The sequence below is a fragment of the Daucus carota genome, chromosome 2, assembly GCF_001625215.2.
Source record: "Daucus carota subsp. sativus chromosome 2, DH1 v3.0, whole genome shotgun sequence".
Lineage (NCBI taxonomy): Eukaryota > Viridiplantae > Streptophyta > Magnoliopsida > Apiales > Apiaceae > Daucus > Daucus carota.
In genome coordinates, this window is record NC_030382.2 from 54,027,626 (window position 1) to 54,052,503 (window position 24,878).

At 33.4% G+C, this 24,878-nt stretch overlaps 3 protein-coding genes across 5 annotated transcripts; 2 read left to right on the forward strand and 1 right to left on the reverse strand.

Moving 5' to 3' along the window:
- Positions 1-6,750: 6,750 nt before the first annotated feature.
- On the forward strand, positions 6,751-12,886 carry LOC108206013 (auxin response factor 3). Of its 2 annotated transcripts, none has more exons than XM_017376171.2 (10): positions 6,751-7,192; positions 7,402-7,458; positions 7,604-7,783; positions 7,877-7,961; positions 8,061-8,151; positions 8,232-8,390; positions 9,817-9,936; positions 10,004-10,079; positions 11,396-11,555; positions 11,659-12,886. In XM_017376171.2, the coding sequence occupies exons 1-10, from the start codon at positions 6,887-6,889 to the stop codon at positions 12,627-12,629; spliced, it is 2,205 nt and encodes a 734-aa protein (XP_017231660.1). In that variant the 5' UTR covers positions 6,751-6,886; the 3' UTR covers positions 12,630-12,886. The 2 variants fall into 2 exon arrangements, with proteins under 2 accessions (XP_017231660.1, XP_017231661.1); XM_017376172.2 differs by having other exon boundaries at positions 11,665-12,871.
- Positions 12,887-16,857: 3,971 nt separating this feature from the next.
- Positions 16,858-21,742, forward strand: LOC108207958 (MLO-like protein 12). 2 transcript variants are annotated; one of them, XR_010289236.1, is made up of 14 exons: positions 16,858-17,127; positions 17,210-17,267; positions 17,376-17,539; positions 17,646-17,762; positions 17,982-18,042; positions 19,054-19,142; positions 19,250-19,324; positions 19,420-19,508; positions 19,716-19,765; positions 19,849-19,889; positions 20,291-20,464; positions 20,836-20,871; positions 21,011-21,096; positions 21,202-21,339. XR_010289236.1 is itself a non-coding variant. In XM_017378419.2 (14 exons), exons 1-14 carry the CDS (start codon positions 16,996-16,998, stop codon positions 21,520-21,522), a joined length of 1,536 nt encoding a protein of 511 aa, XP_017233908.1. In that variant the 5' UTR covers positions 16,861-16,995; the 3' UTR covers positions 21,523-21,742. The 2 variants fall into 2 exon arrangements, 1 of the variants encoding a protein (XP_017233908.1); XM_017378419.2 differs by having other exon boundaries at positions 16,861-17,127; positions 20,968-21,096; positions 21,202-21,742.
- A 124-nt stretch (positions 21,743-21,866) lies between these two features.
- Positions 21,867-24,739, reverse strand: LOC108207954 (LEAF RUST 10 DISEASE-RESISTANCE LOCUS RECEPTOR-LIKE PROTEIN KINASE-like 2.1). The gene is made up of 4 exons (XM_017378410.2): positions 23,838-24,739; positions 23,670-23,702; positions 23,529-23,552; positions 21,867-23,172 (listed from the first exon to the last, which is right to left on the reverse strand). The coding sequence occupies exons 1-4, from the start codon at positions 24,640-24,642 to the stop codon at positions 22,031-22,033; spliced, it is 2,004 nt and encodes a 667-aa protein (XP_017233899.1). The 5' UTR covers positions 24,643-24,739; the 3' UTR covers positions 21,867-22,030.
- Between the last annotated feature and the right edge of the window lie 139 nt (positions 24,740-24,878).

The window sequence follows — 24,878 nt, forward strand, 5'->3', positions numbered from 1 at the left end:
ATTAGTTATGAATTTATGACACAGATAATAATGTTCATGGTCATTCAGGCGACGGAACTTGAGGCAAGGAAAATGCATCTCCAGTTAAAAAGAATCCTAGCTGATCCACTCTATCGCCAGTTAAAAAGAGGCTACTTTTATGTAATGTGATATATAAACCAGCAAAAATTTGAGAAGCTTTACTGATGATATTTCATAACAAATCAATTGCATAGACCAATTATTCATTTGAAATCTGGACCAATTATTGTGGGACATTTGAAGAAAGTATCAATCTTGGGAGGCCCTTCAAGGACAGTGTCACCCGGGGGTGGTTTAACATGAAGACTGAAAACACGGGCTTTAAGCTGGCATATGATATAATATAGGCCCAGCCCACATAAAGTAAGTGGATAATTGGGAGGTCTTGGATTCTATGATCAGCCCATTTAAAGCCTGAAAAAGTGAATATCATAAATAGAGTTGGATCCAATCTGATACTCTCTTTGATCACTATTTTCAAATATTTCATTTTTTTATTCAAGTAAAGTAATATTTTTTTAAAAAATTCAAATTCAAATTTATCAGACACAATGCGATTAATTGCAAATAAATTTCTCCAAATATTAAAAAAAAAGTATAAATCAGATCTCATTTATAAATCATTTATCAAGAGACCGATTATACTTGCTAACTTCTTGTGTATTTTATGAAATGTCATTGCTAGGAAGCTAGCAGTAGTATTCTGTTTGAGCAGCTTGTGACACGGGCGCCATAAAAAGAGTGAATCCAGACACATAACTTGACATGCGTTCAAAGTAACAGTGCTTTTCTGTTGAACATCAACACTCACTTTTACCAGAATTCTGCCCTTTTTACCTCTCTACTGCTCATGTTCTTTCCTTTATATAAACCAACATTTGTGTTTACTCGTCAGGTGTTATGATTCATCTTCACCTTTGCCACACTACTTTCCTCCCGAAAATTACTTTTCGAATCATGCAACATTCATCATAATATACATATCGCTCGACTCAAATTATGATCTCTCTGCACCATTTCATATAAATTTTGTGCGGTTTTATCAGTTTTTATTTTCCAGCTCCCACACATTTTGAGGAGCTTATTCAACTAAAAGATAAAACAAATGGCGTGTACTCTATTTAAATGTGTTAATGAGAGGGTGACGTTTTGATGCAGAAAACTTATTTGCCTGCTCTGAGGACAATACCACAACTATGGGGCTGTTTGGGAACCTGAAGCAATTTCTGCTTCCACTTTTTTTCACCCGTTTGTGTAAAGAAGTAGAAGCACTTTTAAGAAGCTGAGAATGCTAACTTCTCTCTCACAGCTTCTGCTTCTTTTCCAAACACTTTATTAACTTATTTACTTATCAATTCTACTCCACTTCTTTACCTTAAGCACGAAATCACTTTTTTTAAGTTTGGCCAAACGGCACATATATTAGTGTTAAATTTCACACTTTCCCGTATAAAATTCAGCTCTTAAACAACCCCTCCTTAACATAGCCGACAACTCCGCCTGCTCTCTGATAGCGACCCCTCTACTTCCTTCTGGCCATCCTCTCTTCTTTTCCTCTGCTCTATCGTCCTTCTCATTGAGATCAGAGCTTCCTTTTGTTTTTCTTTTGTCATGGCTCGTTTAATTTTAATATCGGTATCGTGTATACTGTAAATATACAATAAAATTTGGCTTAAACATTTTAATGATTCTGTAATTTTTGATTTTGATTGTGAATTTAATCATTGTACTGGTGGCGGTGGGGATCGTAAGATCTTCTGTTCAAATTACAATTCACCAAATAACCACTCATTCGAATATTTCAATTTACCCCAAAACTTGTCCGTGAGCGAAAATTACTTTGCGGAGGAGTGAGACTCTCTGAACTCTGAATGAAATAGACAAGAAAGCCCCTAAATTCACGGACTATAAATCTCTTAGATACATGTGTGCAACCCAGTGCAAGTAACAAATGCTCAGATAGGGCTGAGCAAAAAACCGGAAAAAACCCGAAATCGAACCGAAACCGGTAAAAACCGAGCCGGAAAAAACCGATCCGAAACCGAAACCGAAAAATAAAAAACCGAACCGATGTTATGGGTTCGGTTCCGGTTATTGGTTAAAACCGAACCGGAAAAAACCGAACCGAACCGATTCTTTAAGTAAATAATATATTTATAATTATATATAAATATATTAAATTCTTTATATTATGTATGTATGCTGTGGGTATGTTACTATGTTATGTATATGGCTTCCTGGTGAAATTTCTACTTGCGTTTCAATTTATTTGCTTGGCAGTTGACTGTGTTAACTTGTGTTCAACAAATCTATTCTAATCCTTAAAAGAACCATAAGTCTGTGTTAATATTCATGCTCGGTGAATATGTCATATGCTCACTGCTTGTCGGCGCTCCCAATTCTGTATCTTCAATCTGGTCCTCATTAACTCATTTTCTCAATCTTGCTAAACATGCTCCAAAAAAACCATCTCAATATGGAGATGTCTAGGCCATGAAGTTCTGATATTTATAATATATGATATTCTGTATGAGAATTCTAGAGCTAGTTTCATATTATTGACAAGAAACTTCAATGTTATATTAATAATTATGTCTAGATTACGCGCATCAATTTGTCTCGTTCATGTATTATTTTTCATTCTTATATTTGGCGGTTTTGTAACCGAAACCGAACCGAATATAACCGAACCGGGGTTTTTTAAACCGAAACCGAAACCGAACCCAAACCGGCGGTTGCGGTTTTCGATTTTTAAAACCGAAGATATATGGTTCCGGTTCCGGTTTCATCCAAAACCGAGCCGAACCGACCCATGCTCTCCCCTAGGAGTAAGGAGGAACTGAGGTGACTCAAAGTACCATGTAAACAGGAAAACTAAAACATAAAGTGAGTTTTTTGTTTTGGCCATTCAAATGCCCGTTTTTTTGTTATTTTGTTGGAGAAATACTAAATCATAGAAATGAGAAATTAATTAGAACTAATCGATTAACCTGCTGATTAGAAACTCATCAAAAAAAATTTCGATAAATCAAAAAAAATTTACTCAAAGTAAACTGAAAATCAATAAAATATTATTAAAATTAATTGCAAATTTATATTTATTTTTAGTAAATCAGGAGTGGTAAAACAGAGGAGAAGAGCGTGAATGAAGGCGGCAAGGCATGCACTGTGCAGTGAGGACAGAAGAGGTCAGCATTGATTTCGCAGAAGAAATAAAGTACCACTGTAGTAGTGTGTGTCACTCTACCTCCCTCTGCATCCACCCGCGTAAAAGACGAGGGTCTCTTTGCAGACAAAGACTTCACTTTTTCTCAGACTCTGAAATCTCCTCTCTTGCTTTTTGTACGGCCACCTCTCTTTTCATTCACTCAATACCCTCAACTTGTTGACTACGCTTTTCCTTTCTCACTGTAGTGAGTGTAAGTCGGTGTCTGTAAAAAAAAAGGAAAAAAGAGAGTGCAAGAAGGTGACACTCTTTTTTAAAAGCTTTCATACAATTCTCTTTGTTAATATTTGATCAAACTTATAAATCAAATTTTAGTGTTTTAAAAAATAAAAAATAATTTAGTGTTTTAATATTTAAAAAATATATTAAATACATGTAAACCTATTGATGAACTAAATCCTGAAATTTTTGATTGTAATATATATTTGATTTAATGATTTTTTTGTTTTATTTAGAAAAAAGAAAGAAAAGATAAGTAAAAAGATATGAAAATATATTATACAATTAAAAAATTTAAGAAGATTATTAATAATTAATTCTCATACAAGAGTCTCCACACTAAATCAAACTTCAACTTCACTGTGTATGAGTTAAACAACGAAAACGATCCTGAACGAGACCTTGCAAAGTTGGACTGCGTGTTGTTGTTTAATTGGCTTCAACTTCAATTACCAAACTCTTAATCCATATATAAACATGGGCTATCTACCTAATTTAATCCTAATGACCCGCATATTATCATTCGAAAAGATCCTTAATTAGCATGACTCACGCAAAGTGGCTTTTCACTCTACTTCCCTACTTTCAAACCATGCATCCAAGCACACGAAGATGTCATAATTGAGTTTTTGTTAAAAAGTCAGGTTGGTGTACTAGCTATGCTACCAACTCTTTTATGTGAAAAGATTTAAAGGTACTTAGTGTACTATATGTCTAATTATTGAGTTCAGATAAAATTAGAACTCAGCCGCGTGCTTGTTATTTGGTTGATCTGTTTTATTATTTAATATAATTATTTGAAAATTTAAAATATTAATTTTGATTTACAAATATTTATAAATTATTATAAATATAATAATAAAAATAACAATGATTCGTGGGTAATTTATGATTTATGGCTAAATTTTATCAAAAAAAGTTTGGAAAAAATAAGTCACTAAAAAGTATATGTGGATTTAAGTCAAATTGTGGCTTATTTTTTATTTTAAGTCGACTTATGACTCATTACACAAATAGATATTTTCAGCTTAAAGTCTAAGCCCCATTGTTTAAGAGAGAAGGTGCTTCTAATTCTGCTTTTCTTAACCGTTTACATAAATACGTAAAAGTATTTTTAAAAATTTGACAATGCTAATTTTTTTCTTAAAACTTCTACTCTTTTCCCTAAATACTTTATTAAATTATTCACTCTTCGTTTTTAATCAATTTATTTACTCAAACGATAAATCATTTTTTAAAAAGTTTGCCTAGATGATCTCTAAAATGATTTAAAACCCGACTTCATGTCTCGGCAAATAGGCTTTATATTTCCTCCTTCAGTTCCATCCATTTTTAATTATGTTTTGACTGTTTGAAACTTTTCATAACTTATAATTTAAACTTTATTTAAATAAAATTTTAATTATTAAAATTTTAATTTTTACGAGAAAAGGTTAAAATAATATATGAAATTATACAATTCTTTATATAAACGATATTGTGAGATGGATGAAATTGTAACAACATTGAAGTCTTCATAAACAGCAAACGACAATGGAATAATATGAAATTCAGAGGAATCTCACGACTCAAGGTGGGGTATAGCAAAAGGCAGCAGAAAAATCTTCTCAAGATATAAGAAACGCAAATATATTTATGGATTAATATTTCATTTTTGATCATATTACAATATAAAAAACGCAAATCTTGAGTTCTCAAAATATAAAAAACTAAGTTTGTAAACAGTTGAGTACGGTTGAATAATTCAGGGGTTAAGAGTTTATATCCTATGTCGTCCCTGATCCTGGTTTGACCCATTGTTAAATGTCCATCCAAAAATATTGTAGAAATTATATTTATGAATTAATATTCCACTTTTGATCATATTACAATGCTATATGGTGCTCAATACAATTCAATTGCTAAATGTGCAAGTTACTTTGTCAACTAAATTTTTTTCAAGATTCAAAGTCCAACAAAACGGGTATCAATACCAGTAATTATATAAGATTCACCCTAAATTCATATTTCTATTTAAAATCATTTCTTCTTGAACAATGGGTGATTGATTAATCATCAAAGTAGGCCTACCTGCACATCTGAAGGCTATGGAATTAAAGTTAAAAGATACACATATACAGTAAGATTCAACTGTACAAGAAAGAAACGATAAGCTCTTCATAATTTACTCTTTACAATTTTTTTTGAGTTTACTATTAATTTTGTTTATTATTAACTTGATTTAAATAGAGTTTCAGTTGAGCTCTTCATTAATTTAAAAATTCATTCTCTTTTTTTTCTCTCACAAATTTTATGAGACTTTTAACTTATTTTATTAATAAAAGTTTTTAACATCCTTACTCATCTTATTTTTTTCCTAATTTTTTATTAATAAAAGTTTTTAACATCCTTATTCATCATCTTTTTTATTCTTCCTATTTTATTATTGTTATTATTATTGATAAAACTATATAATGTATGTTTTTACCCCGTTTTAAGATATGTTTTGATATTTGTAATATTTTTCTTCTTTTTCTAATTCTTTCCAAAAATTAATAAATTACATTAATAATTACTAAAGTAACCCCCTCATTATTATAGCATACTTTTTGAGAAAAACAAATGAAACTAAACATTTAAAATTTTATCAAAATACCATAGTAATGTATTTTGTTTAAAGAACTAAAAAGTGGGTTCAAATATATTAAATATAGCCAATATGCTAAAAATGTCACAGTCCAACAATTCTCACCCCTTATCTATAATTTCAGCCACATGAATTACTATATTTATCAAAATTATTGATTATTTATTATTATATTGAAGTGATATATTTTAATTATAAGAATATAATTAGTAATCACGTATTATTATAAGCAATCAATCGAAATTCGAAATACAGTCTCTTAAGATTTCAGCAAACTTTCCATTATAATTAAAGAGACAATTACAGTATAACCAATCGGTAGATGCTCACTCTTTTCGAACAAATAATAATCCCTCTCCGATCTCCATAAATAAACACAGTATTGCAATTTACAACCTTGCCATTACATTCACTTGAACCACTTTCTCTTTCTGCCACACATCAGAGCAGCAGCAGCAGCAGCAGCTGTTTCCCCCGCACAGTAGTCATTTGCAGCGCTGCTCTCTTGGCAGCTGCTGCCTCCCTGCTTTTTCGCTGGCTAGAACTGCCTAGAAACATAATTTCAATTTTCACATCATCATACACACATATATATCCAACTTTAGTCACTTACATGTAAAATGTATTATCTACTTTTATAAAGTCTGATTTGATATGTTTACGCAACACTATCTCTCCCTCTTTTAAAGATGGACACAAAAACAAGCACTATTTATACACATGATTAAGTGTTTGTAAGTAGTAATATCTCAACTGTTTAACTAAGAGTGTTCAGTCTCTAGGGTTTACAAATCATGTGTAGACTTATCGATCTCAATACTGTCAACGAAGATGATGATGAAACGACGCCGTACTCGTTTGATTCATCGGCCTCGTCGTCTTCATCTACTCCGGTTCCGGTTAATGTGACGACTTCGTCACCGGCGGTGTGTTTGGAGTTATGGCACGCGTGTGCTGGACCGTTGATTTCGCTGCCGAAGAAAGGGAGCTCGGTGGTGTATTTGCCGCAAGGTCAGCTGGAATACATGAAGGATGTTCCAGATGCTGCTTATCATCTTCCTGCTCACGTCTTTTGTCGCGTGCTTGATGTCAAGTTTCATGTAAGTTCGTCGGTTCTTACGCTAAAACTGTTCTTCGTGACCGTAATCATGTCTTAGTAAGAGCCAGCGTTTATATATTTTATTTTTTGTAGGATTTATTTTTTAAATGTTTTAATTTTTGTTATATAAGTTGTTAAACTGTTTATAAAAATGTGATTTATGATCAATATTTAAATATGTGCGCATGTATAAATGTCTGTTGTATATAGGCTGAGGCAGCTACAGACGAGGTTTATGCACAAGTTTGTCTAATTCCGGAATCCCAGGTTTGTTTTTTAGCGTGTAGTTGTAGATTATACTCGTGTTTTATAAGTTTATATTTTAGACATAAAGTTTAAACCACGGTCTGATGTTGTATTTAATGTGAATTATTATACTCAGGGATATTGATGTTTTGGCTATTTTAAGCAGATTGAGGTGAAATGGTGGGAAGGAAAATCTGATGCACAGGCTGAAGATGAAGAGACTGAATTTGTGGTGAAATCAATGACACCACACATGTTTTGCAAGAATCTCACAGCTTCGGATACTAGCACACATGGAGGTTTTTCTGTTCCTCGAAGAGCTGCTGAAGACTGCTTTCCTCCGCTGGTAAGATTATCTTTTTTTCTTCGGATGTTTTGTGCTAATATGATGGATGATTTTACTAATTGTAGTTTTGGGCGCTGGGGTTTTGTCCTGTAGGATTATAAACAACAAAGGCCTTCGCAAGAGCTTGTAGCGAAAGATTTGCATGGTCTGGAATGGAAGTTTCGGCACATTTACAGGGGTAATAATACCAGAAACTCTAATTGTTTTGTAATTGGCTTATATGCAGTTTATGTTGTTTTGTTTTGACCTCTTAATGTTAATTTAATAAAACTTTCAGGTCAGCCCCGCAGACATTTGCTGACTACTGGTTGGAGCGCATTTGTCAATAAGAAGAAGCTGGTCTGTGGAGATGCTGTTCTTTTTCTCAGGTGTGGATAGGATGTCGCACCTTAGTTTTATAAAGGGGTTCTTACCTTTTATGGTCTTATTAACAAGGATTTATTAGCAGGGGTGATGATGGAGAACTGAGGCTGGGGATTAGAAGAGCAGGCCAGGCTAAAAGTGGAGCCAAATTTGCTTTAGCTTGTACTCTGCAGTTGAATGATATTGCTTCAGTGGTGAAGGCCATATCTACGAAAAGTGTCTTCAACCTTTGCTACAATCCAAGGTACATTTATTTCCACATGTCAATTAACACTGATTGGGTCCCTTTAGTGTTGCTACTCCTAGCTATGGTCTGATCTGCATTTTCTCATTAAAATAAAATTGTGCTAGTGGCAATTGCGATTTTATTGTCTGATATTAATTAGTTTTGGCTCATGTGTCATGGAATCCTTTTGCCGACTCTTTCTAGTAGGTTGTCTGCATAATGATTTTTGTTCTCATAAAGTGTCACTTCATGAGTATTTTAAGCAATTTCAGTTGGTGCATACTTGAATCCAGTTCAAATCTGTTGAGTATAATATGAATTTCTACTTCATATAGCTATTTTCCAAGTTGCCCGACACAAAATATATTTGTGGCCAACTAATCTGAGTAGATACGTCTCTCTAGCAACGCAGCATGGTCACTCTGGTCCTGTCTTGATGTATTTCATTATAAAAGAATCCCGCGAACTGAAAGCTTCCTGTAGTGTAAACGCTAATTTTTAATTAAAATTGTTGTGCCATCTTGCAGTAGTTTGGCTTTATGCTGTAAATCTTTCCTTTCATATATATATATATATATATATAGAGTAAAGTTCAATGGAGTACACTATATATTGGAGTATTGGAGTACAAAGTTGGATAAAATGTAATTTATCATCTAAATTTCAATTTTTTTGTTCAATAATATTAATAGACATTTAATAACCTGCACATTATGTTCTACACAACATAAACATTGTAATCAAAAGGTAGAATAATGACTTTTATAAATTACAGGACTCTATGTTCTGCAATATAACTAATAAGCAGAACAATAATGTTAATACTTGTTAAAGTTGAAAGATATTAAAGATTGATAGACAATTATGTGCAAGACAACTTATAAATGATAGATTGTATATAAATTTGTATAATCAAATATATTATTTATGATTACACTAAAAAATTAAGACTTGTACTCCAATACTCCAATGTTTTTGTGTACTCCATAGAACTTAACTCATATATATATATATATATATATATATATATATATATATATATATATTAGTATGTATTTCAATTAGGACTGCGAAGTTCTTTTGGCCTGATTTGTTTAGCTGTTTGCTTTGTATGATTCCATTAAGAATTTCAGTTATATTGTTATAACTATTCTAGATTGATAAAAAAGAGTAACAATTGCAGGAAGGTTGTATAAGTTTTCTTATGCATCACTTTCCCAGTAAATTTATGGGAAGATGGTATACTTATATGCAGTTCAAAATATCACAAGCCTTCATGTTATTCTTTGTTATTTATCTTAAAATTCCTGTGTTCTGGGGATGAACTTTTCATCCACAACTTGCAGTAGTGTATTTAGTTTACAGTATTATGTAACTGTTGCGACCTTACTCCCCTATGAGGACCTTTCTTAAAATGGTCTCACGGTTCACTTGCATCTTATAGGTCTAGCTCGTCCAATTTTGTGGTACCCTTCTACAAATTCTCGAAGAGCCTCAGCAATTCTTTTACACCTGGGATGAGGTTCAAAATGCTCACTGAAACAGAAGACGCCACAGAGAGAAGGTTAAGCACGTGTGTTATATCTGAAATTAATAACTTTACCAAGATCTAATACATTGCATTGTTACAGGTGCCCTGGACTAATAATTGGTATCAGTGACGTTGATCCTCTGAGATGGCCTGGTTCGAAATGGAGGTGCTTAATGGTATGGAACCATTTCATCATAGTAACTACTACTACTTTTAGTTTCGTGCTTCTGTTATCAATAAGATCTACACTATTTTTTAGCATTTTAATGTTCTAATCTCGCACTTAAAACAGAAGCTATGTTTTAGAACAAAACGATCATCTATATGTCAAGTTTATTTGAAGATGATGGATCAAAGTGCTCCTGTGTGTCACTCTGTGTCTGTGGTATGAGTCCCATCTCAGTTAATAAACCCCACAATGACTAAACATGTTATTAAATCAGTTCTTTAAGATATTTGTGGCAAATTGCACAAATATATATGTGCCAATTCCTCTAAATACTGTCATGTATGTAATATGTAAAATTTTGTAGTGACGCATACCTTTATAGTCCCTGCACCATAGATTCTATTCTTGATAATGGTTACTGTTTTTTTTATACGGGAGATTCAGCATATACATCTCATTTTACAGTTTGGACATGATGCTAATTGCTACCATTATATATATTGAAGTTTAAAGTTCTTGTTCTGTTGCATGTAGTATCTGTTTTTCATGTGTTATCTTATATATAAGATATTATTGAATCTTATTTCAAAATTTTCTTAATTGTTTCCCCCAATATAAGTCGCCTTGCACTTATTTATGTGGCTTTTCCGTGTTTAGTAACTGACAAAACAGATAGTAATAGACAATTGACCATCACACCAAGCACGACTTTCATCTTTCAGACATAATTATAAAAATGTGAAGATTTTTTATAATAGCTATTATTGTATATTTTACTTTGAATATATTATTAACAGCTAAATCATAAGTTGCACTGGCGCAAGCTTTCCCTGGCTTATGTAAGCTTCTATAAGATTTAAAGTGTTATGTTCTCTGTTCACTTTTTGGTTTCCTGATCAAAATGTTATTTCGATGAAGAACAAGTTGTAATAACATTGTAGCAAAGTTTCGTCAACTGCATGTGTTTTACTACAGCACTCTACACCCTGCTATGGTATTAGCGACAGTTTGCTTATAGCTTATAGTGTTTTACAATCTGCAGAATATATGCCACTATACACACTTGTATGATGTTCTTAGTGAATATTGCACTCTCCATTTCTGACACTGCAAGGTGTACTAATTGATACCTATAAATCTAATCTTTCAGAAATATTAGTGGTGATCTAACTTGATGATTGCAAAGTGCACTTCTTCTCTATGTAATTATTCTGCAATACTGTCAACTTTATTGCCCTGTTCCACATGGAAGTGTGTTTCCTTGTGGATACTACTAACCTAATGATGATTTTAAGTTTGAATTGGCTGTATGATTTCTTACAGGTTCGTTGGGATGATATGGAAGTTACACAACATAACAGAGTTTCTCCATGGGAGATCGAACTCTCTAGTTATGTTTCAGGAGCAAGCGGTTTGGTTTTGCACAGTATGAAAAGGAGCAGGATTGGTTTTCCAACACAACCAGATCTTCCAGTCTCAAGAGGTATGTCTTGGCTACATATACTATTTTTCTGGTTGGTTTTTTCCCCTGTTAAATTGCATACATATTATCTGCATGCGAACTCAGCATCCTATTTTTTACGTAGGGACAGGACTATCAGACTTCAGGAAATCTTTAAGGTCCGAGAAGGTCTTGCAAGGTCAAGAAATTAACAGTTTTCATGCCTCTTTTAAAGGTGCTCATGCTCAAAAACATCACCCTCCCGATAAAAGGGGATGGTATCCTGGTTCTGTAAGCTGCGACTCTGCAATAGGTAGTGGTGCAAGGTCCAACTTAAGAAATTCTGAAAAGTCATGTGATGGGGTTGACTTTGGTGAATCTTTGCGACTCAATAAGGTCTTACAAGGTCAAGAAACATATTCAAAGCATCCATATGGAAAATGTCCCCAAGCTACCTTGGGAAATGGTGATCCAGGACACATGAAAGGTGTTCAAGCAATAAGCGATGGAACTGGGTGCCCCTTTCTGATGCCGGGTTACAGTACTTGTGTGCGCCCGTCAACACCATTGGTCAAAATGTCTTCGCTATCTGTTCCAAAGTTCCATGAATCAAGCATTTCAGACCCTAAATTTGGTGCAATATCTAGTCTTAATAGTTGGGAGAAGCTGGAAAGCAACAATTATGGTTCCTTAAATAGAAGATTTGACGGAAGAATCACACCATCTTCTCCTTGTGTGATAGATAGCAAATTTCAGACAGAATCCCGACAGGGCCTTGCTTCTATTGGTCTTCCCAATGAGCAAAAACAACTCGCTTTGCTTAAGCGTCCTCTTGAAACTCAATTGTCAAATAAAGGAAGTTCTAATTTACTTTCAACATGCGAAAATAGTTGCAGACTCTTTGGATTTCCCTTGACTGAGAGCAGCCACGTCCATAAGGAGTGCAATCCTAATTGGGTTCAGTCCCCATATATTCAACAAAGCTCTCATCTCCCTCAGCGTGATGAGCAGTTCTATTCACATTCTTTGTCAACAACCAAGATGGTCGGGGGAAGCTGTACCAAAGCAAGTGACATCTATACTGCAAGGGATATGCTTCTTGATATTGCAATGTAGTGAAAGCTTGGACTCACCATTAGCTGGCACCTGATTCTGTAGGAGCACATATCTAAAGACTAAAAGGTTTTGGAGCATCGCTATACAGTCAAAATGCCTCGTGTTTTGCTTTCGCATAACAAGGATGCCTGTGCTTGTATCAAAAGTAAGTAAAGTGTTATTACTCTGATTCTTTTCAGGGCACAGGTTAAAGTGTGTTTAATACACCTTGGTAATGTGGATCTAGTTTTTTTTATGGAGTACCATTATTGTGACAATACACAAATTACTAATAAGAGAATTTAAATCTTCACAATTATCAAGTACTCCCTCCGTTTCAAATTATATGTCCATTTTAAAAAAAATCACATAGTTTAAGAAAAGTGGATTGTGAGAAAAAAGAGATGTAATAAGTCATTAATTGAACATAATATGTGGTGTAAGGTTGATCTTGAAAATATACATTAGTAATATATGAAGGAGAGTTGATTTTGGAAATATAAATTTACATTGAAAGTTGAAGTGGACAAGTATTTTGAAACATTTTTTTTTTTCTAAAGTGGACATGTATTTTGAAACGGAGGGAGTATATTTGATATATTATTTACTCATTATTAAATTACAATTTTAATTATTATATTTTCTAAGATTATTAAAATAATAAAAAGCTCAAAAATTTATTATTAAATATTAAATTAGCTGATTTTAGTTAGAAGACTGATTTTAATATGAAAATTAATGTGCGGGGGGCTTTGTAGGAGGAAATCAATTAAAAGTCATAAATTTGATCACCGATATTTTACAAGTAACTGGACTTTCCCAACTAATACAAGATTTATGGAGTTAGTTCCGATAATCCTTACTACTATTTAGGAAGAAAGTGAACTCAATGCAACAGTAGAGATTTCAAAGTAATCTTCTTTTGCAGTAATTGGTAGACAAGTTTCTGTAAATGAAATGGCAAGTATAGTAGTACTATTAGGAATGAGGGCGGCAGCGCGAATCCTATTCTAGCCGTGGTTGGCCGATCCAACCGCAGAAGAGTCTGGAACTCTGTATACACATCATTTGTTCGATCTTGATTTTAGTCCATTCCTTTTCCCCCTTTTTTCTTGATAACATTACCATTCATGAGTTTATTTTATTTACTTTTTAGTTTTCCTTGTGTGTTTCTATTAAAAAAAAAAACTTTTATTGTGTGTTTGGACAAATTTTTTGGTGTTTACAATTTATTGGGTATAAAAATTATTATTATAATAATAAATTATTTTTTAAAGAATTCTTCTACATATTTGTTAAATCAAATTTCAAAACTAAAAATAAGTAATTAACTTTTTTTAGGATTTTCAATTTTTTATATTCTGATTTTTAATTTATAAGTAGAAAATTGAGTTATAAATTATTACACAAGCCTGTACCAATAAACTGACCGTGACTTATATAAACGCTGACAAAGAGGCCCTATATTTATTCAGCCCTGACGATAATCTCGCTTCTGCTGTTGGTACTTCTGGTGGAGATGCTACGTCTTGAGGTCTTTGTAATAGCCCATGTGTGGCACAGTACTCTGAATAAAAACGCAGGAGCAGACTTTAGATGTTTATGTTGCACTCCTGTGTTATCCCTCGTATTGTCCAGTACATATGTTGATGTCACTGGTGACTCAAGAAATATCGTAAAATGTTGAAAAATTATTCGAGAAAAAGTAGAACGTTACAGTACTACTACTCCCTCCGTCCCACCAGGTTCTTTACAGTTTCCTTTTTGGGATGTCCCATCCAATTCTTTACATTCCAAAACTTACCAAAAATAGTCAATGGGTCCCACCACTCCCCAACTTTTCCTCCCTTTTCACACTACTTTTTCTTCCTTTTCACACTACTTTTACTCCACTATTTCTCTTTTATTCATTAAAAATTGACGGGTCCCACCATTTCACCCAATTTTCTTCCTCTTTTCCACTACTTTATACATATTTCTTAACCTCCGTGCCCAAACCAAACGTAAAGAATTGGCTGGGACGGAGGGAGTAATATTTTAAGGCAGATGCCACCGACCTGCACCCATATCATGGAAGAAAAACAAAAGTCTAAGATGGACCGAAATGGAATAGTTTCAAGTTTCAACTAGACCATTGAATTTGATTTTAATAACTGTAGTTGTTGTTCTTCTGGATGCCAGGTCAATCAATATATAATGACCCTTTCAAGTTTCATTTAGAAGACCCAGCCAAATTGTTTTCCAAATATTAGTAACCCCAATATACTCCTCATTTTGTATGCTTTAAACTTAGCTATCATCATTGTTCACTTGAAAGGCGTATTTATGATCAAGAAACCCTCTCAATGACGAAAAACGACAAAAAGTTGTCTTTCGATTTCTCATATTCAATTCAATTTTCTTCTCTCCGTGGCTTTGAAAATCGATATTTTCTCTTACTTTAAGAAGATTTAAAGATATGGATATAATGATAATAAAAATAAGCAACAGTTTGTGAAATAAGACAACTTATCTATAGTACACTGTACATGCAAACATAAAGATAATCTATAATAAAATATGTTAATTATGTTTTTTTGTCATTTCCATATTATTCTTTTATAAAAAAATCAACATTTTTGTCATTTTCATATTATTCTTTTATAAAAAATCAACTTAAAGAAACTCTCTAAAGGTACCAACAAGTCTACAAACAAATACAGGGATAATTATAACATATTATGTTGGTTATTTTATATTTATCAATATATTACCCTTACTCAAAAAAATTCAATTAAAAAAAGTCTTTTTCATAATTACAAGTATACACTACGGAGTTTTTTTTATTCATATATCATTAAAACAAATTCAAATACTAAAAATACTCATAATATAGTTAAAGACAAGAACTCCATCATTATTGTTTTAAGTTATCATGTAACTTAATAAAAAATAAATCTATTATCAATAATAATATTAATTAATATTAAAAAACTTATAAATATATGATATATGTTTATAATATATATAAATAAATATTATAAAAACTAAATCTCTAAAAGAACATATAATCAATTGGTCGATAATATTTCTTCAAATTTCAATATATCTTTATAGAATTTTTAATATAAAAAAGAACATAATGATACTATTTTATAATTTTTTTTAATCCTCATGTCCAATTTATTTATAAATAAATGAAGTGAGGAATGAAGTAAAATTTACTGAACAAAATGTATTTGTGGAGATTTTTATTTCATAAACTTGAAAATCATTTTATCTGTTGGAACGAATAATAACATCAGATTTAAAACTCAGATGTTAAATATATATTTAATTATTTCGTTCCAAAGCATGTAAAACATTTTTGCGGATATTAGCATTTTGCGGTGGACTCCCGTTTTCCTAAGTTTTTCTCCTACAAAATTATAGAGAGACCGAACAGTGCACACCAATCTTTTTATTTATTAATTAATAATCGAGCCTTCAAACAAAATCCAAACAAGCGTGGACCCACACTCAAAGTCCGCCATCCAACTAGGGGTGTACATGGGTTGCCCAAACCGTTTAAACCGACCCAAACCGGCCCTATTTTCGGCCGAACCAAACCGAAAATTTTAAACCGTTTTTTAATTGGGTTGAATCGGCTCCAACCCGATTTTAATGGGTTGGGCATGGTTTTAGATTTTATTTGGCCAACCCAACCCAACCCGAGGGTATTTTAATAAAAATACATTATATATATATATATAATATATATCTAACAAAATTGTATATATATAAAATATAGCTACTCAATTGAAATTATAACATTGGTGTGATAAAATTGAATTATAACATTGGTATCTTTCCTCGAGTTTCTTTTAAAATATCTTCCTTGCACATTTGTCATTCGTCTACTTGCCTTTGAGAGTTCGATAGTGAAGCTACTATTCTTTAAAAGTCCGAACTTGTTTTAATACTCTATAATTTATAGGTTGTGTAGCAATTTTAAAACTACGATTTAGTACTTAGTAACCCGTCAAACCGACCCAAACCAACCCAACCCGAAGTATGACAAATTGGGTTGGGTTATAAATTAATTTTAATGGGTTGGGTTCGAAAATTAGCAAACCGAATTTAATGGGTTGGGTCGATAAAAAACCTAAACCGGGCCAACCCGACCCGCGTACACCCCTACATCCAACACTGAATCATACTTCAAACATCGGTCCCACCTAATATTAAGCAACTAAACTATTCATATATGACACAACACTTTAATCAAACTGTCCATCTACATATTTAAAACCTCCAACCACCATTTTTTTTAATATTTCTGTTTCCATACTCTCGGAACCCTCTTTGATCCAAGAATATCTAGAGAGAGAAACCTTGGCCTGTTGTTCGTTTTTCTAGAGAGAGAAGGATGGGAGAAGAAGAGGAGGAAGAAGAAAAGAGAGCTATCTTGCACACACCAACATGGGCATTGGCTACTATTTGCTTAATCTTGATTGCTGTCTCTATTCTTATTGAATATTCTATTCATCTCTTAGCTAAGGTATTTACTTACATTCAGACATTTATTTATGTTTATCAACATATGTTTAGTACTAAATTTGTGTGCATTTTGTCTGAATTAGTACTTGACCAAGAAGAGGAGGAGGTCTCTCTTTAAAGCTCTGGGCAATATCAAATCAGGTGGGATTTTTGATGAGATTGTTTTTTTTTTGGCCCATTAATTTATGTTTTTTTTTAAAAATTTTTTATCTCCCTATTTCTTGGAGCTTATGATGTTTAATTTTGCAGAGCTGATGCTTATGGGGTTTATCTCTTTGTTTCTTACTGTTACTGAAGAACATATTCCGCATATTTGTATTCAGAAAAGCTTGGCTTTTCATTTTCTTCCTTGTAAGAATAATGATTCTCATGATGAAATTCAGACAGAGGAAGCAAGCAAATGTGAAGAGCAGGTGTGAATACAACAGTCTTAAGTGTATTTGAAAATTACAGAAACAGGTGTTTTATCAACAAATGTTGGGCATATAATGATGTTTCTTTGTCTTTTTATTTTTACAGGATAAGATGTCTTTGATAACTAGAGATGGTGTCCAGCAAATCCAGCTTTTGATCTTCTCTGTAGCTTTCTTTCATATTCTCTCATCGTTCCTTACTTTCAGTCTTGGAATGGCTAAGGTAATTTTCACACCGGTTTGTTGTTGTTGGTCCGATTTGGATAGAATTATTAATAATGTGAAATGAATTTAAGTCTCTTATCTGAATGTGCTAATGAAGTTGATGTCTAAACAACTTAAGCAAAAATGTCGAGTTAGATTTTCAGTGGGGAAATTTTTGGGTCCATATTCTGTACAATTATTGATTTTGGTTGCTTTGATTTTTGGTTCTTTATTATAGATGAAAAGATGGGAAATTTGGGAGGCAGAAACAAGAACTTTTGAGTATAAATTTTCTAATGGTAAGCTTTTTTACTTTATGTTATAAGCTTCCTTTCACAAATCATAGCAATTGTGGGTTCCTTTACAAGTCATATTAAGTGGGAGGAGCTATTTATGTCTGGCCTTTAATAGTCATTATAACATTGATGATGCACACATACATTTTTATTGTACATCTTATTCCTTTTCTTAAGACTTGTTTGGATGATTTTCCTCTAACTGTTGTAATTGTAGTTTATTGCAATAAAAATAGTTACAACATATCTTAGTAAACTTGCAAGCTGCTGCTTTATGCTGATATTGAGTATAGGCTTCTATAATTTTTATTAACTCCACTAATGTACTAGCCTGTACTGACTATTATACATACTAGCTGTATTGATTCAATAATGTGGTTTTATCAACTTCAGGTTGTTTCTGCTATAACCCGTTAATCAGTTACCACTTTATTCTGAATAATGAGAAATAGAATTTAATGTATGAGCATACATGCCTCTGGGAGCTTGGGTGTCTATGGCAGTTTGACCTCTATAAAGATAGCTGATCATATGAAACTTCTGAATAGTTTTATACCACATAATCATATATTTAGAGCGTCTTCATTAATACACATGTACAACCTTTTTGTATAAATGTCAATATCCTAACAACAAAATATCTATATGAATTGCGACTTTGACACCATTTGGTGGTTAGTATTTAGAGAGTTGCTGACATGGAAACCTTTTAGTAATTCAGTATATTTAGGTTGATCATACTGGACTAAACAGCCAACAACCATATGGCCTGTGCATTGCGAGTGCTCTTTGCAATGTCTATAATGGATACCGGTGTAATAAGGATCTAGGTGAAAAGATGAGTGGAGGAATACAGTAATTAATGATAGGAATGTAAAATTCGTCGTCATAGCTAATGTAAAGGACCTTGTTCATCCCTATCTTATTGATCCTGCCTATACTGCAAAGGCACATGTATACAGTATTTCTAGGTTCTAGTCAGTATTTATGTATTGTCATTGTTACCTTGTGTAGATCCTAGGAGGTTCCAGTTCACACATCAAACATCCTTTGGGAAACGGCATCTGAAATTTTGGAGCGAGTATCGTTTTCTTCGTTTGCCGGTTAGTTAAACAGAAACATAGATGGTTGTGTACATACTTAGTTTTGTTTCGATAAATCAGTGACTGATATAGGCATTTGTACCCCCGGGGGATGTTACTTTTTGCAGGCTTCCTTTTTCCGACAATTCTTCCAATCAGTCTCAAAAGTAGATTATTTCATTCTTCGGCATGGATTTATTATGGTAACTGACCAACCACTTTACTTAAATTTCTTCATTCTTGGATTAATACCAAGTGATTTTCCAGGTAACGCTTCTTGCTTTCTTGTCACTTTAAGGCCCATTTTGAAGAAGGGAGCGAATTTGACTTCCAGAAAAATTTGCAAAGAGCTCTGGATAAAGACTTCGGAGTTGTGGTGGGTATAAGGTATATTATATGTAGCAGCATTGATTGTATATATATTAATATATCTTTACTTCCCCATATGTTTTTTCCTTTTTAAATGTATGAGTGATGTAAATATAACAAGTATTATATTATTGATGCTACTTTAATTAGTCAAGTATATCCCTTAGCTAATGATTCTTGAATGTCGCATGCCTAAACTCTGAACTCTATATCTTCTTTATTCAGGCTGTGGACATGGATGTTTGCTGTACTCTTTATATTCTTCAATGCAGATGGTAATTCTGTAATATCTCCCTCTCTATCTTTAGATGATGGCTTGCTAACCTGAGATGTTATTAACTTCTATGCAATGGCACAGAATTTTACAATGATCTCTGGCTTCCCTTCGTTCCACTAGTGGTAAGCATATACTTCGACTGATATACACATTGAAAATGATGCTTCCACAAAATAAATTTATATGCTGAGAAAAACAAAAAGAAAAATGAAGAATTATTATTTATTATGTTCCATGCTTCAATATATATAGAACAACTAATGCCTATAACTTAACTTCCTAAAGGGACTGTTCCCTATTTTTTGCACTGTAAAAAAAATGTTTGAATAGGTCTGTCTACAGCCAATTGCATTTTAGAAGAAAAACAAAAGGCCATGTTTGTTTAAGAAACATAACGACACTCCTTTTGTTGGTTGAAAATAGTTTTTGTTTGTAGGTCGAATTTTAGGATATTTAAGTTGAAAACTGATTTTTAGGATATTTATGTTGAAAACTGAAAAGTGATATCTTTTTCATATGTCAGATGCTGTTGGTGGTAGGCACAAAGCTACAAGGGATGATAACAAAAATGGGATTGGATACAAAAGATAAATCACTAGTTGTCAGAGGAACTTTGCTTGTTAGGCCCAGTGACCATTTTTTCTGGTTTGGTAAACCAAAATTACTTCTCCATCTCATGCACTTCATTTTATTTCAGGTGATTTCGACGCACAAAGCCACTTGAACTATTTTTTTTTTTTTTTTTTTGTGTATTATATAGCACGTCCTGACATTTGCAGTCTACTCATGCTATAACTACTCTTAAGTTAGAAAGGGTAACTCGTATTCATTCTGAGGCTTTGAGCACATGCTATATCTTGATACTTGGGCAGTACATTTTTAAATAGTAATTGACAACAAAGTTACTTATCTTTAAATTGATATTTTGAGGAAATTTGCCTGTTTCCAAGTCACTTGCATAACTCAGGCGCTATAACATTACAATTCAGTCCTGTCCCCTTGTATTTCTTATAAAAGATAAATGTCGTCTATGTTCTTATTACGATTATCTTATGTTGCAAATTCCAGAACTCCTTTCAAGTGGCATTCTTCACATGGAGTTCGGTAAGAAACTTAAAATCCTTCATATCATCATACTTGTTGTGTAGTAGTGGTTTACCTAAGACTTGTAACCACTAACAATGCTTTATGGTTCTACAGTATGAATTTGGACTAAAATCTTGCTTCCATCCGAAACGTATAGATATTGCCATACGAGTTGTCACTGGTGTGGTAGTTCACATCCTCTGCGGCTACGTAACTTTGCCGCTATATGCTTTGGTTACACAGGTAAATAAAAATACTGAAGAAACTGGAGATAATACATAAAATAATAAGGCATAATTTCAAACTATTGCGACCTAATTTTCTAATAATAATGTATAATTTTAACAGATGGGTACATCAATGAGGAAATCTGTTTTCCCCGAGGGAGTGGAAGATGGTCTTAAGAAATGGCGAATGAAGGCAAAGAAAAATGTAGCTAGAAGAAGCGCTACTAATTCTGCTCTTACCTCTTTAAATGCTTCACCACAAACTTCATTACACCCTCTGCCATCTTTTACTTCTACAAGGGGCCACTCCTTATCGCTAAAAACTGATGATCCTCCTATGGATGATGGGGAAATTGTCGTAGTTGAAAGTGCTGAAGGTGTTGGGAGGGAAGAAAACGGGGATCATAAAAGGTTAGGATCTTTTGAGTTTAGAAGATTGTGATTAATTAGCACTATGTTGTGAACAGAATTTAGAAGCATCCTTCCACGAGATTTTCCCTTTTCTTCTGTACCAGTGAAGAGGAAAGAGGATGCTGGAGAGAATTATTATGTGAATTAAGGTGTATAGCATTGAAAATAGACCATGTATAACTGTGCAACAAATTTTTGTTCTGACTAATGTTTTCTATATTGGTCACAATGAGAAGTGAATATAGTTTTGATTTTTGAAACATATTTGAGTTTTATAGTAATCTCCCCCCCATATTTGAGATCAAAAATAGAATAAAACAATTATTCTCAAACACTTCTTTAACACTATGCACATATGCAGTTTTAGATTCCTGCTTCAAGTGTAACAACACAGAATACTAGAACTTGCTTGAATACATATACATGTAGTCATCTTACTAGTGACACTTTGTGTACTTATTTTACAGAGGCAGATAAACAAGACTAAATGATGAAATGACAAAACAAACCAAGTTTCTTTCCTTGAATTACAGTAACATTCAATCTTCATCTAGTAGAAAATTGGGGGAAGAATGGATTGGATCGTCTATCTCAGTTGTATCCTCTTGTGGATAAAGAAAAGGCTTAGGGGGCATTACTAATTGTTCAATGTCTCCTTCTAGCATCTTAATAACTCTGTTCATAGAAGGGCGCTCACTTGGCTTCATTTGTATACACCATAATGCTACTAATACCATCTTCTTTACCAACTTCCTTTCTTCCTCGGTGACATCTTCCATCTCAAGCTCTTTTCCTTCACTAAATCGGTCATGTACCCACGACGGGAAGTGAATTTGACTGATATGATCCACAAATGGATTCAAATTTTTTCTCCGACCAGCCATTTCCATGAGTAACATTCCAAAACTATAAACATCCGCTTTATATGAAATTCCACCGATGTTTTTGTAGAACATCTCCGGAGCCATATAACCCATTGTTCCTCTAGCTGCAGTGAGAGTTACAATGCTATGATCAGTGGCATATAATTTTGCTAGCCCGAAATCAGAAATGGCTGGATTGAAATTCTCATCAAGAAGAATGTTGTGAGGCTTGATGTCGAAATGCAAAATTTGCATGTCACAACCTCGGTGTAAGTAGTCAATTCCAGTTGCCACCTTGTATGAAATTTCATAAATCTTTTCCCAACTCAAGGGAACAACTTCTTCTTCTGTTCCTTCTTTGCTGTAGATGTATTTCTCTAAAGATCCATTGGGCATGAACTCATATATTAGTGCACGTTTTGGACCTTCGAAACAAAAGCCGAGAAGTTCGACCACATTGACATGATGAATCCTTCCACTTGTAGCAACTTCGTTAATGAATTCTTTTCCAGTAGCCTTAGAGTTGGCCAGTATCTTTACCGCTACAAAAAGACCACTACGAAGCTTTCCTTTATATACAGTCCCGAAACCTCCTTCACCTAGTTTATCTTTAAAATTATTGGTAAGCTTCTTAATGTCGGAGTAAGAATACCTTATAGGCATCAGGTTGTTTTGAGCTTGAAGAAAATCCTCAATGGTGTCGTACATTGATAAATGCCTTCTCCTAGCTCTATAAACCAACAAGGCAAGCAAAAATGGTATTCCTAAAGAAAATCTTGCACCCAAAAAAATGCCTGCAACTTTACCTGCAATTTTACCTATAAATTTTTTTGAAAGAAAGCACGCATCCGAAGATTAGTTAGCAATAAAGAATACAGATTTGAGCTTATAATGCGTTATAACAACACAGTAATTGTTTTTCAACGGTACAGTTCAGCCTTTGGAATCTTCTTTGTTTTTTCCTTTTCATTTGATAGCTTTATATTATCTTTATCTGATAACAAAAAATTGTTTTAGTAACAAATTGTTCTAATTATTATGCTTTATATTATCCATAGTTCTCTACAAAATTTACAATATATGAATATACTCGGCTTGTACAAGAGGAAAACAAGAAATGAAAAAGAAGTAGTAGCTCTTGTCCTTTCTGGCCAAAGAAAGATACGTATCTTACCAATTTGTACTCGGATATAAGGGTCTGCAGGGCGACAAAAACAGAGAAACAAAAGTTAGAAAGTGATATTTGTTTCTAGCGTATAAATATTAAATCTTAATCAGCAAAATAAAAAAATAAATATTAAATTATTGCACCCACCTTTTAATATTCCATGCCAGTTCTGCCGAAAACCTACATGATCAGAATCCGTATTATTATCATATTCATTAAAGTTTAAGTAAGAGGGTAATTGTAAGTGAAGGATCTGAAAAAATATATAAAATTGGGGTTTGTGAGAAAGTGACAGGGGTCAAGTTTATTGCTCACACGAAACTGAGAGATGGTATGATCTTAAATCTAGTATGTTGCACATATTGTAGTCTGTGCAAGCCCAGCGGCGATAATCAGTGTTATCAGTATCACAATAGCCTTTCAGGGTGCGAACCATATCGTCACACTTTGGGCAGTAGAAGTAACGCCAACTTAGTATAAATCCATAAACCAGGGCGTCATGAATTTCAGACATACTTGACAATTCCCGGTATCGTTGGTCTGATACCCAAGCTACCTTGTTAATCCTGCAATTGTCCTCAAGTTCCTCAGAAGAGTAGCCATCGATCACTATATAGGCATAAGAATAAACATAGTACTTTCCCATCACTGAAGCAGAGAATGAAGAAGAATTTGGTGAGGTAATATTGATGTAGTGGGTAGATGTTACGGGAGACGGGCATTCTATCATTGTAATCGGCAGATTATCGAAACTTAAAAATGATCCTACTGATGATAAATCATTTTGTGTGATGGAATGAAATGGAAGAGAAGTAGAATTATTCTTTTGAATGCCAGGATCAACAACCCTAATGTAATGATCATCATAATTGATTTCCTGGACATAAAACCAGAGCTCATTCAAATATACGACAGTGCGATTATCGAGGCAAGACAGCTCTTGGGAAAAAGAAGCATCACATTTCTGGTTATCACCCTTGAGTCTAAAAGGACACTTTATGTTTAAGCCATCACCGCAAGAAGAAGGAGAAGAAGGCTTGCAGCATGATGAGTTTATAAGAGATAATAGTGCAAAGATGATTATGAATACTGAATAGTGTTTCCAAGTCACAGAAGGCATAATGTTGAGTTTATGTTTAAGATATCTTCTCAACTTATATCTAATCAGGTACAGAGCCAAGTATTGAATCAGTTGTCTCACAGCGAAAGACAACTTGTGTATATCTAAAAGGACAGTTTATGTATTTAAGATGAAATAGCCTCCAAGTCAAGCTAAGTCAACTATTCAATGGTCTCCGGAACTTTCAAGTACACAAATGTTACTTCCACGGAATTACCCTAACATTTAAAAATTGA